We start from the raw sequence: 14,964 nt of genomic DNA on the forward strand, positions 1-14,964 counted from the left end.
GCAAACACCCACCAACTCTTCATGAAAAATGAACGTGGGATCTTTAATATCCACTAATGACCATTGTTGGTACGTGGTACCTCCAGCTTAGTGTCATTCCGAGGGACGGCGCACACATTGATGGCACACAAAGCTCTGTGTGCGAAACACCAGGATGACAGTTTATAGCTGGGGCAGGATTCAAACCCAGGCTCGACAGCTTAGAGGTGAGTGTGCGTACATTTAAACTGGCCTGCTAGAATGAGACCATTTGTGGAAAGGGATAACATTTCCATTTTGAATAAAGATTGTAGCTCAGGTCAGAAAAAGTTCCTGATTTCAGAGTGGAAAGTAATAAAGTTAGTTGGCAAGGGATAATTAAAAAAATTTTGATTGATTAAACAAAACTTTTTGTTGATTTGCAACTTCAGAGGCATTATCAGCAAATGTTCATACATGAAGAAAGTTGCAGCTATGCTAAAGATTGCACGAAAGGGTGAGAACTGATCTGAAACTTCCCTTGTAATCACTTTATACTTGTTATTATACTCTTTCACATGCTCTGGAATTCTTATTTTAGAACTCATCTTTGGGAATTATTTACATATGCTTCTTAGACAAAAGTCAAAGTTAAGTCCTCCAAGTTTTTCTCTAAATAATTTATGGCTTCATTGAAATGAAATTTATTATTCGCCCGAAGCCAAGTGAAGCAGGGTCGAGGCTGTCAATTCCAGGCTGCGTGAAACACCGTGAAACACCCTGTGACCCATGCCTCCAGAAAACAGACTTTTTGGACCGCTGGCCGCATTTTCCACCCAATCATGCAACTTTGTCGAAAAAAAATAAATCCTTCGTGGATAGGCACTCCTACGTTTAACGTTTCGTCTCAATCGCTCAAGCGGTTGCAGAGAAAATTTTTTTTTAAAGTGAATAAAGGTGAAAAGGTGAGGGCCTCGTCCGACATTCCACAACATGGTCAAGGTGGTTGTGGACGCCTATTACTGGTCTCAATAACATGCACACAGTGTTCATCTTGGAGGTCATATCGTTTCCCATTCCATTTCCTCCCATTACTCCGACCTCCTTCCAACCTTTCCATTCTCCACTCCTCACACACTCACTTACCTTCCTTTCACTTTCCTATTAACTCTCTCTTTTCTTCCTTCTCTCAATTATAAGTTTTACAATTTGGCACTCCCTCTCCTTTGTGTACTAATAAATATATGGGTCCTATCTCCTTACCTTTCCCCTCCCATTCCACCTTTCTCAATTGCTATCCCAGTAATTTCCTGTGTCATTTCCAAAACATTTAAAATACTGCTCTGCATTTGCAAAACATTTAAAAAAAATAACACCACTGGCCAACTCGTATTTTCCATGGGAAGATATTGACCCGATGCCTGGTGTGGGCTTAATGGTTAGAGTGGTGGGCTTGGGATTGTCGGATCCTGAGTTCAAATCCCATTTTTCAGTTGAATTAATACCAGTTGGGGTTGACTGCCCGTCATCCTTCTGAGGTCAGCAAAATGAGTGCCAGCTTGCTGGTATCATGCGTCAGAGTGGTGATCCGTCCAGGATTGTGCCCAATAGCCAAGGAGACTGCTTCGGCAGCACCAATGCTCTGCACAGAGTATGGTCCCAATGGATGGATGGATATTTACTCTCACACATGGGCACCTACAGCATCAATGCTACACTGTTGCAGCATATGCTGGTTTGTGGTTGTAACATCAATTATCGGGTTAGAAGTGTCAAAATATTTTGGTACACATCAAAATGTTGTGTTTGTGAAGGTTGTGGTTTAAAGTCATGATTTATTATGGCTGAGTTAGTGATGGTAAAATGAAATTTCACACATGCTGATGGAAAAGACTTGTTAGTGCAAAAAGATTAGGGTTCTCCACGGGTCATATTGAATGTGTCGTACGCTACAGGCATAGCATATTAATGAGCATGTTATGTTTTCTTTTGTTTTACATTTTGCTTTGTTCATTCATGTGGATGCAGCATTGTTGTACCGCCATATCATGCGGACATCTCGTGTTTCTGTCCATGTCTTGTTGTCTATCAGGCTTCATGGTACTTTGCTTTTCCTTTTCCTTTGCCCAGCCAACCCGAATGAGTAGAATAGTTACTGGAGTAACAGACGTAATTTGTGAACGAACTGGCTTGCTTGACCGATTTAACTGCTTCATTTCAGACTTGCCATCATCAGGGAATTTGGGAATTCCCTCGAGGCAGGCTGGGAACTCTTTAAAGCAGGTGGTGACCCAGTCAGAAGCAGAAGTGAAATAGAGGTCTGTTTTCATGAGGGCCTCAGCATGATGAAAACAGGTGCATTTTAAAGCTTTGGCCCCGCACAGAGGTGAAGTGGAGGTGACTTGGTGGGATGCGTATTCCACGAGTGGGAGCTTCTCAAAGCTATTGGACAGGAGAGCATTATGAGGCAGAGCAACCTTCCCACAATACAACCTTCCCATAAAGGTGCGAGTAAAGTTTTTTTTTGCACTCTCCTTCTACATTGCCATTCCCGGGCTCACATTGCAGTGGAAGAGGTTGGAGACCGGTACTGATGCTCGTTGCTGGGGGTTACTGACCAATTGGTCATCAACTGCAGGAGCCTGGTGCATCCTTGTGGCCTTTAATGAACACGCACTACATTTCCTCCACCTCCATATCTCTCGACCATAATGCAACTGAGGTCATAGTGGCATGACCCAGGAGCTTGGCAGCTTCTACGTAGCTTATGACAGAACAGTCGTAGTCACTGTTCAATTCCGCTTGTTTTCACCAAGTTTTTCTCCAAAAACTGAGACTTAAATTCATCTTTTCCTCCATAAAATGAAGAGACTCACAATCTGAGAACATTTTATATGTGCCTGTTTTTAAAAAAACGAAAGACTGAAGTGAAGACACGCTCTCATTTCTCCAATGTGCACTTTCTATGGGTGGCCGTGACACTTAACCGTGATGATTTATGTTGATAAGAGATCATGGCTACTTCGAGTCATGACAATCCTTTTGAATTGTAAATTGTTTATTGCAGGCTTGGTTTGTTAAATGACAATTAGTTATGACATCAATTGTTCATTACTACCCAATTGAAACGTTCAATTGTTGAATGCCGCCTGCTATGATTGAAATTTGAGGGTTAGCTTGAAGTGCATTGAATTATTTTCACTTGTCAGTACCTTTTGTACCTGTTGGGATTGTAAGTTAATTAATTGGATAGTTTTGCTTTACTTTTGCACATCCAGGCAAAACGGCCAACCAGTTATTTTTTTTGTATAGATAGTCGAGGATTTGTGGAAGAGATAGTACTGGTACACGGAACGGATCACGATGCAACAAGACAAAAAGGAACAGCAGAGTTGAAGGCTAAGATAGAGGCAGACCTGGACAAACAATGGGTGTGGGAAGGAATGGGGGGGGGGGCAGGAGAGGATGCATGGGGTGGACGAGATGGATACAGAAGGAAACACTCGGAAGGGAAACCTGGAAATTTGGAAGGAGGAGCGATTGGGGTGGGAATGCTGGGGGTTAACGAGGTTAGAAAATATCATGATTTTGGATTGGGGATGATCTGAAATGGTGGTGAATAAGCTGTCTTGAAGACCTGAAGGGAAGAATGAGATTGGAAAAATCCGGAAGTTGGTTCCACAGGTGGGAAAAGAGGAACGCATGAGTGGAGGAATGCAGTGATCCTGGATTTAGGTATTTTCACCAGAAGGGGGTTGATGGTGGACTGTGTGTGCCCCGCAGAAACCTGGGGGCGAGCAAAGCACGGAAAGAGAAGAGGGTGCAAGACCAGAAAGGAGGCGGTAGAAGACAGATAGATCACCGAATAGTCTGTGATGGCGAAGTGATAGACCCATAGACTCAGCTTCATCGTGGGAAATTTCAATAATCTTTGGTTTCCAAGGCATCAAGTTAGTTGGTATCAAAGTTGGTGAAGGGCTGAACCACTGGCTGAAGTTGTTGACCACAGTAATCCAGGTAAAATGGCTCACCAGTTAGTTGTCAAAGTTGGTAAAAGGGTCGACCCATTGGCTGAAATTGGTGACCACAGTAATCCAGGTAAAAGGCCCTACCAGTTAGTTGGTGTCAAAGTTGGTAGAAGGTCAACCCATTGGCTGAACCTGGTGACCACAGTAAATTAAACAGAATGTTGTAATTTGTGAACCTGTTTCCTGAAACATGAGCAGGTTCTGTTACACATCTGTTGACACGACCCAAGCTGTTTTAGAGGATTTACTTTGGGGAAGTGATCTTTGATATGTTTGCGATGAACTTTTCAGGTAACACTTCAACATTCCGCTTTCAATTGGCAAATAACGTGAAATTCTGCACAGTTTTACGATTTGTGGCCACTTTTGCGGCATTGCAACAATCCGGACAGTACGTGTGTCAACATTGCGTAACCCTCCACGTCATGTTATGTGAAGGCCCTCGTCCTTCATGGGTCCTCAATGTCTTGGATAAGATACTTACATTTAGGCTGCCTTTTATGATTCCACCGTTTTTGGCATTACATCCACAACTCCGCTGGATGATGTGATGACACTCGCTGCCAAAGTCGGGGTTTCCACCGTGCTTCGAGCAGGAGGAATTGGGAAGTTGGCATGCCAACTTTGGCCGAACAGTTTCCAGTGTTTTTTGTTTTCCTTCAGTGATGCGTGCGAGAGATATGGGCATGCAATGTTGCTTCGCATTTGACGTGCCAGCCTTACTTGTTCAGTTAAAATGCGAAGCTGCCGGGGCTTGAGAGTTGCGGGAAATTTTAGCCACTTTGGCTCGGATTACTTTTCAACCCTTTATTGTCCATCCGGCTATTATTTAAATTGATTAATTGCAGATTTTTTTTTTTTTCATTGTGCAGCTCAATTGCAGGTCAAGTGGCATCGTGCTGCAGGACTTGGAATGCACACAAATTGCCAGTACATTGTGATTCCCAACATTCTGCTGCAATGTTGACGCTGTCCACGTATCTGATAAGCATGCCAATGCCCTGTTCACAAACCAAAGTTTGACATGTTGGTCTTGGTCAAATGGACATAAATGCATCCATTACACACAGTTTCTAGCTTGTATAGGATGGGATGTATGGCCGGCTGACCCGTTCAAAAGGAGTGCACCGATACCCAAGGCAAATTCTCTCTTTTGGTTTGGCTGTACAACTGGCATCGTGGTGTGGACATGGCACAGACATATTGGTCCAAATGGATTTTCCTGTTTCTTAATCACCGTGCGATACCTTGCGAATCGGCAAATGAACAATCTTTAGGCTTGAAATATCTAAATATGACCGTCTTGCTAAATTTGCACTGCTTTTCCTTCCACAGCCCCTTTTGCCGCAAATACTCCAGCGATACTCATTGTAATCACCAATAGTATTGATTGTATGCTGATCCTGCCTGATATAATTCTTCATTAATTATCTATTCCATTCTATTGTCATGCAACTGAGGTTTTCTGAGATGGGTTTGGATGCTTTCATCTTCTTCTCTTCTTCTCTTGTCCCGATGGGCGGTTACTGAAGTTCAACGATTCGGTAGTTGTTTGGAATGGCGATGAGCTTAGTCGTGAATGAAAATGAAGTTATAATCACGACCTTAAATCTTGTATCGCACAAAATTGTAACTGTGGTTGCTGTTAACATTGTCATCCTCCCATCCCCACAATTTCATACCTTTTCCCTACCAGAGTTGTTTCCTCAAATGCCTTATATGGCAGGGATGGTTGAGAAAACGTCCGAGTCGCTGGGCTTACTGGAACAAACCGCGGAAGAACGATCGGGGAAATCAATGATCCAGGGTAATGGGACTACAGGAGAGGTCTCACAACTTCATCCGTCAACCTCACGTCGGCCTTTGGATGCCAGCGGCAATGCAGCCACCACAATGGATTCTCTGCCGTCTTCAAAAATTATTTTGGAAGACGGGGAATCTGAAAGAGGCAGCAGCGACGCAACAAGGCCTCCGAAGGTGTTGGCACCACATGTCGACAGAGTGGTGCGTGAGATTATCGAGACCGAAAGAACATATGTGCAGGATCTACGCAGCATTGTCGAGGTGAGAAACAGCAATTTAAAATGATTACAGATTATTAAAACTAACCCTTGTACAATAACTTACATTCTCAAAGGAATAATAATGACCCGAAATGACAGAATTGTTTAAATGGCAGCCAGGCACAAATTGAGTTGTTTCATAAGAGTTCAAACCTTAACCTCAAAGGGCGGAGGAGCTCCTTGTGAGCCAACGGCCATCCATATCTAGTGTCCAACTGTGTCTGCGGACGTCCTCCTGCAGTTGGGTTACTTTTTTATTAGGAGGTTGGTGGCAGGATTTGCACTCCGGCCACCGTAAAGCGTTTTGCCCTGCAAAACAAAAGAAAAACGCAAACAAAATTGAAAACTTATTCTGTGTGAGTACCTCCTGTGTGGCTGCCCTTCGGAGGATAGCTCAACGGATGAAGGGATTTGGGCAAAGCATTTGGGAACCCCCTACTCTTGATGATGGAAGGAAAACCATGGGGTAACCTTCCTGGGTCAGATTGCGGTTGTGTTTGGCGGGGTGGTGCTGAGGTGTCGTCCACCATTCGGTGGTCTCCTTGGGTTAACCTGAGGTGGTCCCTTCGGGTGGGTGCCTGGAATGTCCTATCCCGAAGAGAGGATGGCCACCTGACTCTGTTATCATGTGGGCTCAACCGTTTGAACGTCGGTATTGCAGCACTCTTAGGTTCGGAGACCGGATAGTGATGAGGTCATGGTGGATGGTTACAACTACTACTGGTCTGGTCATTCTGATGCCCAAGGACTTGCTGTATCTGTGTCCAATAAGCTGAATCCAATGATAATTGAGGGACCACCGGTCAATGAGCGTATTGTGAGACAAAGGATTCGTCACTCCTTGGGTGTCGTTTCCCTGGTCTCTGTATATGCTCCGATTGAGCCGAGTGATCTCACCGTGAAGGACGCATTCGATGCCACGCTCGAGTCTGTGGTCGATCAGTGCCCCAGGAGGCGAGATACTCTTCTAGTCTTGGGGGATTTCAATGCATCGACTGGAACTGATAGGGATGGTTTTGAGACGTGTGTTTGTCCCTATGGTTCTGGAACTGTGAACCAGAATAGCACTAATTTCCTTGACTTTACAAGAAGTCATGGAATAAGGATGGCTGGTTCATGGTTTCAGCACCCACAGGCTCATCGCTGGACTTGGTATTCCATTGCTGGTGGTGAGGCAAAGCAGATTGACCACGTGCTCGTTGATAGTTGCTGGAGGATGATCCAGAACTGCAGGGTCCACCGGAGTGCTCAGTTCCTCCATACCAACCACTAGCTTGTGGTAGCAACTCTGAAGTTAGAGCTTAAATCTCAGAGAATGGTGCCATCCCAGCCGAGGCTGGATGTTGGCAAGCTCAATGATGAGAGGGTAGCTGAGGAGTTTGCAAACCGGCTGAGTGGGGATTTGGGGGGTCTCGGTGTTTTGGGGAATCCTGAAGAGTTGTGGAGTACCTTTAAGACCACCATCCTTGATGTTGCCAGTGGATGTCTTGGAACTCACCGTCGGGCGAAGAAGAATTTTGTTTCTAAAGAGACGCTGGTACCATTACCAGAGTCGCAGGGCCAGGCTGAATGGCAGAGCTGAGCTGTTTAGGGAGATTAGGCATAAAACTGTACGTGCGCTGAGGGTGGACAAGGAGGCCTATGTGTGAGGAATCTTTGAGGGGGTAGAGCATCACCTGTGGTCAAGCGATTCTCATCCTGCTTACAGGGGAATTCGTGCATTGTGTTCCTCCATGCCGATCTCTCGGTGTACTGCAGTGCGAGCAGATGGTGGTAGGCTCTTGACAGAGGAGTCCGAAGTGAAGGCCCGCTGGGCCAGTTACTTTGAGCAGCTGTACCAGACTGATCCACCAGCTGTCGAGTTGGATGTCGAGTTGACACTCGACCAACTGTGGTCCACCTTCTTTTGTGGAAACACGGGTTGCGGTGAACCGGTTGAAATGGGGTAAAGCTCCTGGGATCTGTGGCATCCATCCTGAACTTCTCAAGGCTGGTGAAAATGCTGCACTCGTGTCGTTGCATGCAGTTTTGTGCTCTGCCTGGAACACAGGCATCATCCCAACTGACTGGAAGAGGGGCCTTGTTGTCACTCTGGTGAGAGAAGAACGATCGCCAGGACTACAACAACAACTGAGGGGTGACGCTGCTCTCAGTGCCGGGCAAGGTCTTTGCTCAGATAATTCTAGGTAGGGTTCGCCACCGTTTGCTTGAGCACCAGCGTCCAGAGCAGTCAGGCTTTACACCAGAGAGGCCAATGATTGACCGTGTCCTTGCCCATTGGGTCCTCACCAAATGCAGACGAGAGTTTCGGCAGGGGCTGCTTGCAGCTTCTGTTGATCTCTGAAAAGCATTTGATTCAGTGAATCGGGATGTCCTCTGGAGGATTCTTGGTCTTTGTGGGGTGCCATCAAGACTGGTCAATGTGACGTTTGAACTACATTATGGTACTGCGAGTGTCTGTGAGATGTGGTGACACCATCTCTGACTTATTTCCAGTTGTTACTGGAGTTCATCAGTGGTGTGTACTGGCCCCCACACTTTTCAGTACTTCTCTGGACCGAATTCTGGGGAGGATGTCAGACAGATCAAGCTGCGGTGCATCGTTTGGGAATGTCAAGATCTCTGACCTTGATTTCACAGATGATGCAGTCATCTTTGTGGAGACTGGAGATCCTTTTGGGGGCCCTCGAGGTGCTGTATGAGAAGTCGGAGCCGCTGGGATTATTGGTTTCCTGTGTCAAAACTAAGATCCAGGCTTTCATTGGATGCTGCTATCTTGTCTGTTCCTCTTTGTGGTGAGGATGTTGAGGTCACGGAGAGATTTACTTACCTCGGCAGTGATATCCATGTCTCTGCAGGCTGTGAGCCAGTGATTAATTGACGTTTTGGTCGGCCCTGGGAGTCATGAATTCACTGGATCATTGGGTGTTGCGCTCGTGGTACCTGTGCAGGAGGACAAAAGTCCGAGTCTTCAGGTCCTCGGTGCTTCAATTCTTGCTCTTCGGATGTGAGACTTGGACTCTGACCAGGGATCAGAGATGGAGACTTAATTCATTTGTTACAAGGTCTCTTCGGAGAATCCTTGGCTATTGCTGGTTGGACTTTGTGTCCAAGGAGCGGTTGCTGAGGGAGACTCAAATGAGATTTGTTACCTGCATGGTCCGTGAGCATCAGCTGCGGCTGTATGGACATGTGGCTCGTTTTCCTGACGCTGATCCTGCTCACCAGATTCTCTCAACGTGGGAGTCTTGTGAGTGGAGGAGGCCAATGGGTCGACCACATGCCTCGTTGCAGCAGGTTGATCAGCATCTCAAGGAGATGGGGATGGTCCTGGCATCTGCCTGGGGGATGGTCAGAGGGAGGCCCCTGGAGTACCGGTGGAAAGTTGATGCAACAAAGCGCTGCTCCGGCGCATGCTCCCATACCTGACCTGACCTGAGCTGTCTCTGAATTTCAGTTCTGATGCAGTGTTGCAGGGAGTGATAAATGCTGGACCTCTTGTCCAAATGGGGATGTAAAGCCGGCTGTCTTGTCGATATTGAGGGTGTGGATGTTAAAGACCCCACAGTAACTTTAAAAAGTAGTAGGCCGTTGCATGCTCATCTCTCGGCCAGATTACCTTGGATTTAGGCACCATAATTAGCAATGATTGCAGTAGTTGGGACTACTAGGTTTGTTTATGGTTTGGGAATGATTGGCAAAATGGCCTTTGTCTGTGGATTAAGTTTCTGAGTGATTTCCTTGAAATACATAAGCAAAATTTTGGGAGGGGTGGGGGATGGTTTAACGGGAGTCGAAAAGATCATGGTTTTGGATAGGGGATGACTTGAGATGATGGTGAACAGCTGTCTTGAAGACCTGGAGGGAAGAATGAGATTGAAGAATGTGGAAGGCGCTTCCATAGGAGGGGAAAAGAGGAATAAATGAAAGAAAGTAAGCAGTGGTTCTGGATTTAGGCGGTTTCACAAGGAGGGGTTTCTGGTGGCCCGTGTGTCCTGCAGATACCTTGATGAGACAAAGCACAGAGAGGACAGAGGATGCAAGGCCAACATGAGCCAGAAGAAGACAGAGAGACCACCGATGTGTCGGCGATGATGAAGTCATCGGCCCATCGACTCAGCTACATCACGGGAGATTCCAATGATCTTGAAAGCCTTGGTTTCCACAGCACCAAGCTGGGCAAGATGTGAGGCAGGGGATCCAGCCCAGAGGGGGGGGGGGCAGGTCTCCATCATTCTGTGGATGAAAGCCATGTCGGTGGATAGGAGTTCAGATGTGCCAAGGGAGGACTTTGCATGATGGAGGATGCCCAGTTGGCATCTGGCTTTCGAGACCAACTTTTAAACATGGATTTCAGTGACTGCAAGCAGTATGAGGGATGCTTGCAGTCTGCCAGTTTGCCTTCGTGAACTGGCAGACTCACCGGCGCAGAGGCTGTTCTCTGAGAATGGTCAGAGAGATGGTGACCTTCACAAGCACATGATCAAATGAGCCAATTGGGGCCAGAGAACGAGGAAGATACATTGGTGGGGAAGTTGGTCATCACAAAATCCAGAAGGGAAGATTTGCCATTGGGAGAAATCTAGGTGGGAAAATTCACAGATCGAGTCAGTCCCATGGAGTCACAGAAGTCCATCTCAGAAGTGCCATGGCTAGTGAGAGAGATACCAACACCCAGCCAATTAGCATGGCGACAATTGAAAACACCACATATGAGGAAGAGAGAGAGTTGGGATGAGTGATTAATAGTTGGTCCACGTCGTCTGAGAGAGAGATGTAGATTGAGTCGTCACTGTTGGGAGGATGGTACAATACACAGACAACACATGAGGTGGGAGCGGAGGGGAAGTCACAGCCAGAGGTATTCCTGAGTTTTGGGAGGTGTAAGAGCAGTGCACGGATAGTGAGGAATGGAGTTTTGATGTTGAGCGCAACTCCACCGCCAGGACTGTATATCCTGCGACAGGCTTCATAAGTGGGGTGGTGGTGGTGGTGGTGGTGAGAGTGTTTTTGGTTGAAGTCATGGAGGAAAATCCAGCTGTAAGAGAAAGATGAGGCTGGATGAGCTCAGCATTTAGGAGTGAGGAGGTTTTGGGAAATAAGCCTTGTCAAAGAGAATAGTGGATGTTAGATATAAAAAAAGTTTTTTTGTTTTTTTTTGAAATAAAAACACAGAAGATGAGTTATTATTGACACCCTCAACAGATTTCAAAATCCTGTCCTGACCTATGGGGGGGGGGGGGGGAGAGAGAACTGCATCAGCGGTATAATCATGTCCCTTCTCCTCCTCCAAAATGATTCCACCTGCAGACCAAACTTGTAATTGTGTCCCAATGTGCACACAATACGATACAATACTGGCACAGAACACCTGCACACGCTCTCAAGATGCGGCCGTACGTCTTTATCATTGGAGTAATCCTCAAGTCCCCAAATGCTATCTCGGAATAACTCACTCATTTAAAATGTCTTGTGTACTTTCCGGCACCAAGATAAGATATTGATCTCGTCGCATTCAGGATGAAGGTTTTGGTATCTAACCAATAAAAGCTAGCACAGTGAGGAATCGTGTTTTTAAGGTGAGAAATCTTTTGCCCGCTGAGATCATAGTCATGTTGACTTTCTGATATAATGAGCGAATCATTATATGAACGCGTGGCAATGAAAGTCTGTATTACAGCTGCTACTTTAAAAGCCTCCCCACAGTTTCTGTAACCCCATGAGGATGTTTGATTTCACCTCTGCTCCGGTGATGTTTCAGTATTTTAAGGCGAACGACTCATTCGAGATGTCTGGTAGTCGCTGGCTTATTGGTTAAGGCAGTTGGCTTAGAATGTTCGGGTCCTAAGTTCAACCCCCACCTGTGCCAAAAACAACACCAGATGGGTCGACTCAGCCTGTCATCCTTTTTGAGGTTGTAGAAGTGAGTACCCAGCTTGCTGGGGTTAAGAGATCAATAACTGGTTGATTTGATAGCAGTGGAGTATCCCCAACCCAAGTGGTAGAAGTCAGTGAAAGTGGGGTCCTTTGGATCGCCTCTGACGTCGATCGACACCTTTCCTTACCTGAATTCATATGTGTGCAGATTTTGCTGTGAAGTTTTGATCTCTTTTCCTGCTGTTGATCTTGTGACCTTGTGACCTTCGTAAACCATCAGATGCTCCCATGCTATGTATTCCAGTTTGCCGACCCGCAGAGTTGTTTTCAGAGTCAATGTTGGCGAAAGCATGATCAAGAGAAAAGGATGAACACCGACTGATTTGGTACACTGAATATTTCTCTCCATCCAAAACACCGGATTAATTGCTTGCCATGAGCGAACTGCTTTTAGATCGGACAAAAAAAAAAAAAAAAAAAATGTGCAGCACGTTCTCAGCTTAGGTCAGTTCAACTCAGAAAGTCAGAAATCCTGTTGTTTGTTAATCTGAGTGCAATTTGAACTTCCCATTCCAATGTCTCGACTCGCAGGCAAAATCTGCTGATCTCTTTTTGCCATCTCAACACTTCGCAATTTTGCTGAAGGTCACGCTTGCTTTGAAAGCACTGAATCTGTTGTTACTGTATGCCTCTATGAGGAGTCGCAACCACATTTGCCATCCGGCTGGACGACCTCGTCCCTGGCTTTTTTTTTTTTTTTTTTTGCTAAGTTGCAGGAAAAGTCGCATTTCTGCTGCTTCCCCTCAATGGACGTCACAAAGTGCGTGGAGTTTGCTGGGTGTTTAAACTCAGCAAACGTATGGAGCAGAATTGAAGTGCAATATTTTGTTGATTTTGCTCCAGCTTGAACGATGTTCTATTTGAACTGACACATTACGGTTAAAATCACCCTTTTTAGATCCTCGTGGAGGATCTCTAAGTTTTACTCGTGTTGTTGTTCTTCATCTTCTTCTTGTGGACTTTTTTGTTTCACAGCCTACAGTTTTCATCGAAACTTCCTGAAACTTGGCGTATACATGTAAAAATTCCCTGCGCAGACAGTAACCATCTCCGATTTTGAAAAATCCTCCTAGAAAAAAAAGTTATGATGTCAAAATATTTCCGCTAATGGAAATCGCCGAAAAAATTATCTCCGAAACTAGGCGAGCTTTTTGAATTCTGTTTGCGGGAATCGAACAAGGCATTAGCAGAGATAAATTACCGCACATGTGATACATCACTATGACGTCATATAAATTTTTATGATGTCATTCCTATTTTTTTGACTTTTTGTTTCAAAACCCAGAGTTTTCATCGGATCTTCGTGAAACTCGCCATGTATATGCAGAAAGCCCACGCGCAGGCAATAACCATCTCCGATTTTAGAAATTCTTCCTAGAAAAAAAGTTGACGTCATAATATCGCCGCTAATGGAAATCGACTATACCATTATCTCCGAAACTAGGCAAGCTGTTTGAATTTTGCTTGCGGGAATCAAGCCGGGCATTAGCACAGATAATTTATCGCAAACCTGATACATCACAATGACGTCATATTAGTTTTTATGACGTCATCATTAAGAGGACGAGGATCTTAGCTCATTTGAGCTTGTTATTGCTCGTGCTGATGCTCAAGGAAGAGCAGAACAATGGGGAGCAAAGGGTCAACGGACAAAGTGGAACAAAGGGTAAACAGGACAAGAATACATGGATGGAGCACTGTACGAGGAGGGGGAGTTGCGTGTGAAACAGGGAAAGCCTCTCTCGACGTACGGTATAAATGGGTATGATGGATGAATGATGAGGTAATCTTATAGGGATCAGATTTGAAGTACTGGAGGAAAGACCACAATGAAGATTAAGACTTCGGAAGACCGTTCCTCAGGTGAGAGAAGAGGGGGGATGAACGAATGGAGGTGAGCGTGAAGCTTCGTTTTGAATAGGACAAAAAGTTGTGGTCCGATGTGTTTTTGTGGTTTTTGAAGTCACTTCTCTTTTATAACCACCATTCCCAAAAAAGCAATCCACCACCATTTTATAACCACCATATTACAATTGTCATTGTAATATTTGATGCAAAAAAAAGTTCCTTCAATGTAACTTTTCAAAAGAGAAATGCAGGCTCATTTCACTCCTGTAAATGGGCAACGTAGACATTACATACTCCGAATGGTCGAATTTTTACCACCCTCGAATTCCCTCCCCCTCTCGTCCCCCACACACACCCACAATACCCTGACCCCGCTTACATTTCCTCCCATCTCCTGTCGACATCCTTTTCCTCAAATATTCTTCACCATTCTGACCTCTCTTTTTTTTTTTTGTTTTAATCAAATTTTCTCCCACCACCCCATTCCCCATTCAGATGGGATATGTAGATAATTTTGATTTAACTTGGCAACTTTTGTTCATCTCCTGTTATAATCCAAACCGACACAGTTTTGCCACTTCGAGAGGGTGTTATCACTTCTTTTTTTTTAATACAATGTCGAGGCTCGTATGAGAGCTAACACGTAGAACGTACAACAAGGGGATCAGTAGATCAGAGGGGTGGGAGAGAAGACAAAATGGGATTGATTAGAGAGTGTGGGAGTTTGTTCCAATGGTGGGGACAAAGAGGAATGAAAGAGTGAAGGTGAGCAGTGATCCTTGATTTTGGTAGTTTTAACAGAAGGGGGTTGCTGACGGACCTTGAGCACCATGTGAAAATAAGGGGGGGGGGACACATCTCAGACAGAGCAGGGGGGGGTGATACCATGAGGAGATGGGAGAAGACAGAAAGACCACTGACCTGCTTGTGTTGAGACAGTGAGAGGCCCAAAGACTCAGCCTCATCGCGGGAGATGTTAATGATTCAAAATGCCTTGGTTTCCACGGCATGAAGCCGAGAAAGGTGAGAGGCAGGAGCACCAGCCCAGAAAGGAGAGCAGTACTCCATCAGGCTGCGGACGAAAGCTTTGTACATGGTCAGGATGTCAGGTGGGCCGAGGAAGGACTTTG

At 45.5% G+C, this 14,964-nt stretch overlaps 1 protein-coding gene across 5 annotated transcripts in view; it reads left to right on the forward strand.

The window, feature by feature from the left end:
- LOC147031391 (uncharacterized) overlaps positions 1 to 14,964 on the forward strand; it is a 209,742-nt gene that overhangs the window by 42,507 nt on the left and 152,271 nt on the right. For 4 of the 5 annotated variants that reach the window (XM_085862322.1, XM_085862334.1, XM_085862343.1 and 1 more), the window contains exon 2: positions 5,683 to 6,050. The exons of the other annotated variant lie outside the window; for it this stretch is intronic. In XM_085862322.1, coding sequence (XP_085718448.1) covers positions 5,697 to 6,050 — 354 coding nt within the window. In that variant the 5' untranslated portion in view covers positions 5,683 to 5,696. The remainder of the gene's footprint in view (positions 1 to 5,682; positions 6,051 to 14,964) is intronic. 5 annotated transcript variants of the gene reach the window in all.

This window comes from Eptatretus burgeri, chromosome 2 (genome assembly GCF_056783735.1).
Source record: "Eptatretus burgeri isolate ZD-2024b chromosome 2, Ebu_testis_v1, whole genome shotgun sequence".
Lineage (NCBI taxonomy): Eukaryota > Metazoa > Chordata > Myxini > Myxiniformes > Myxinidae > Eptatretus > Eptatretus burgeri.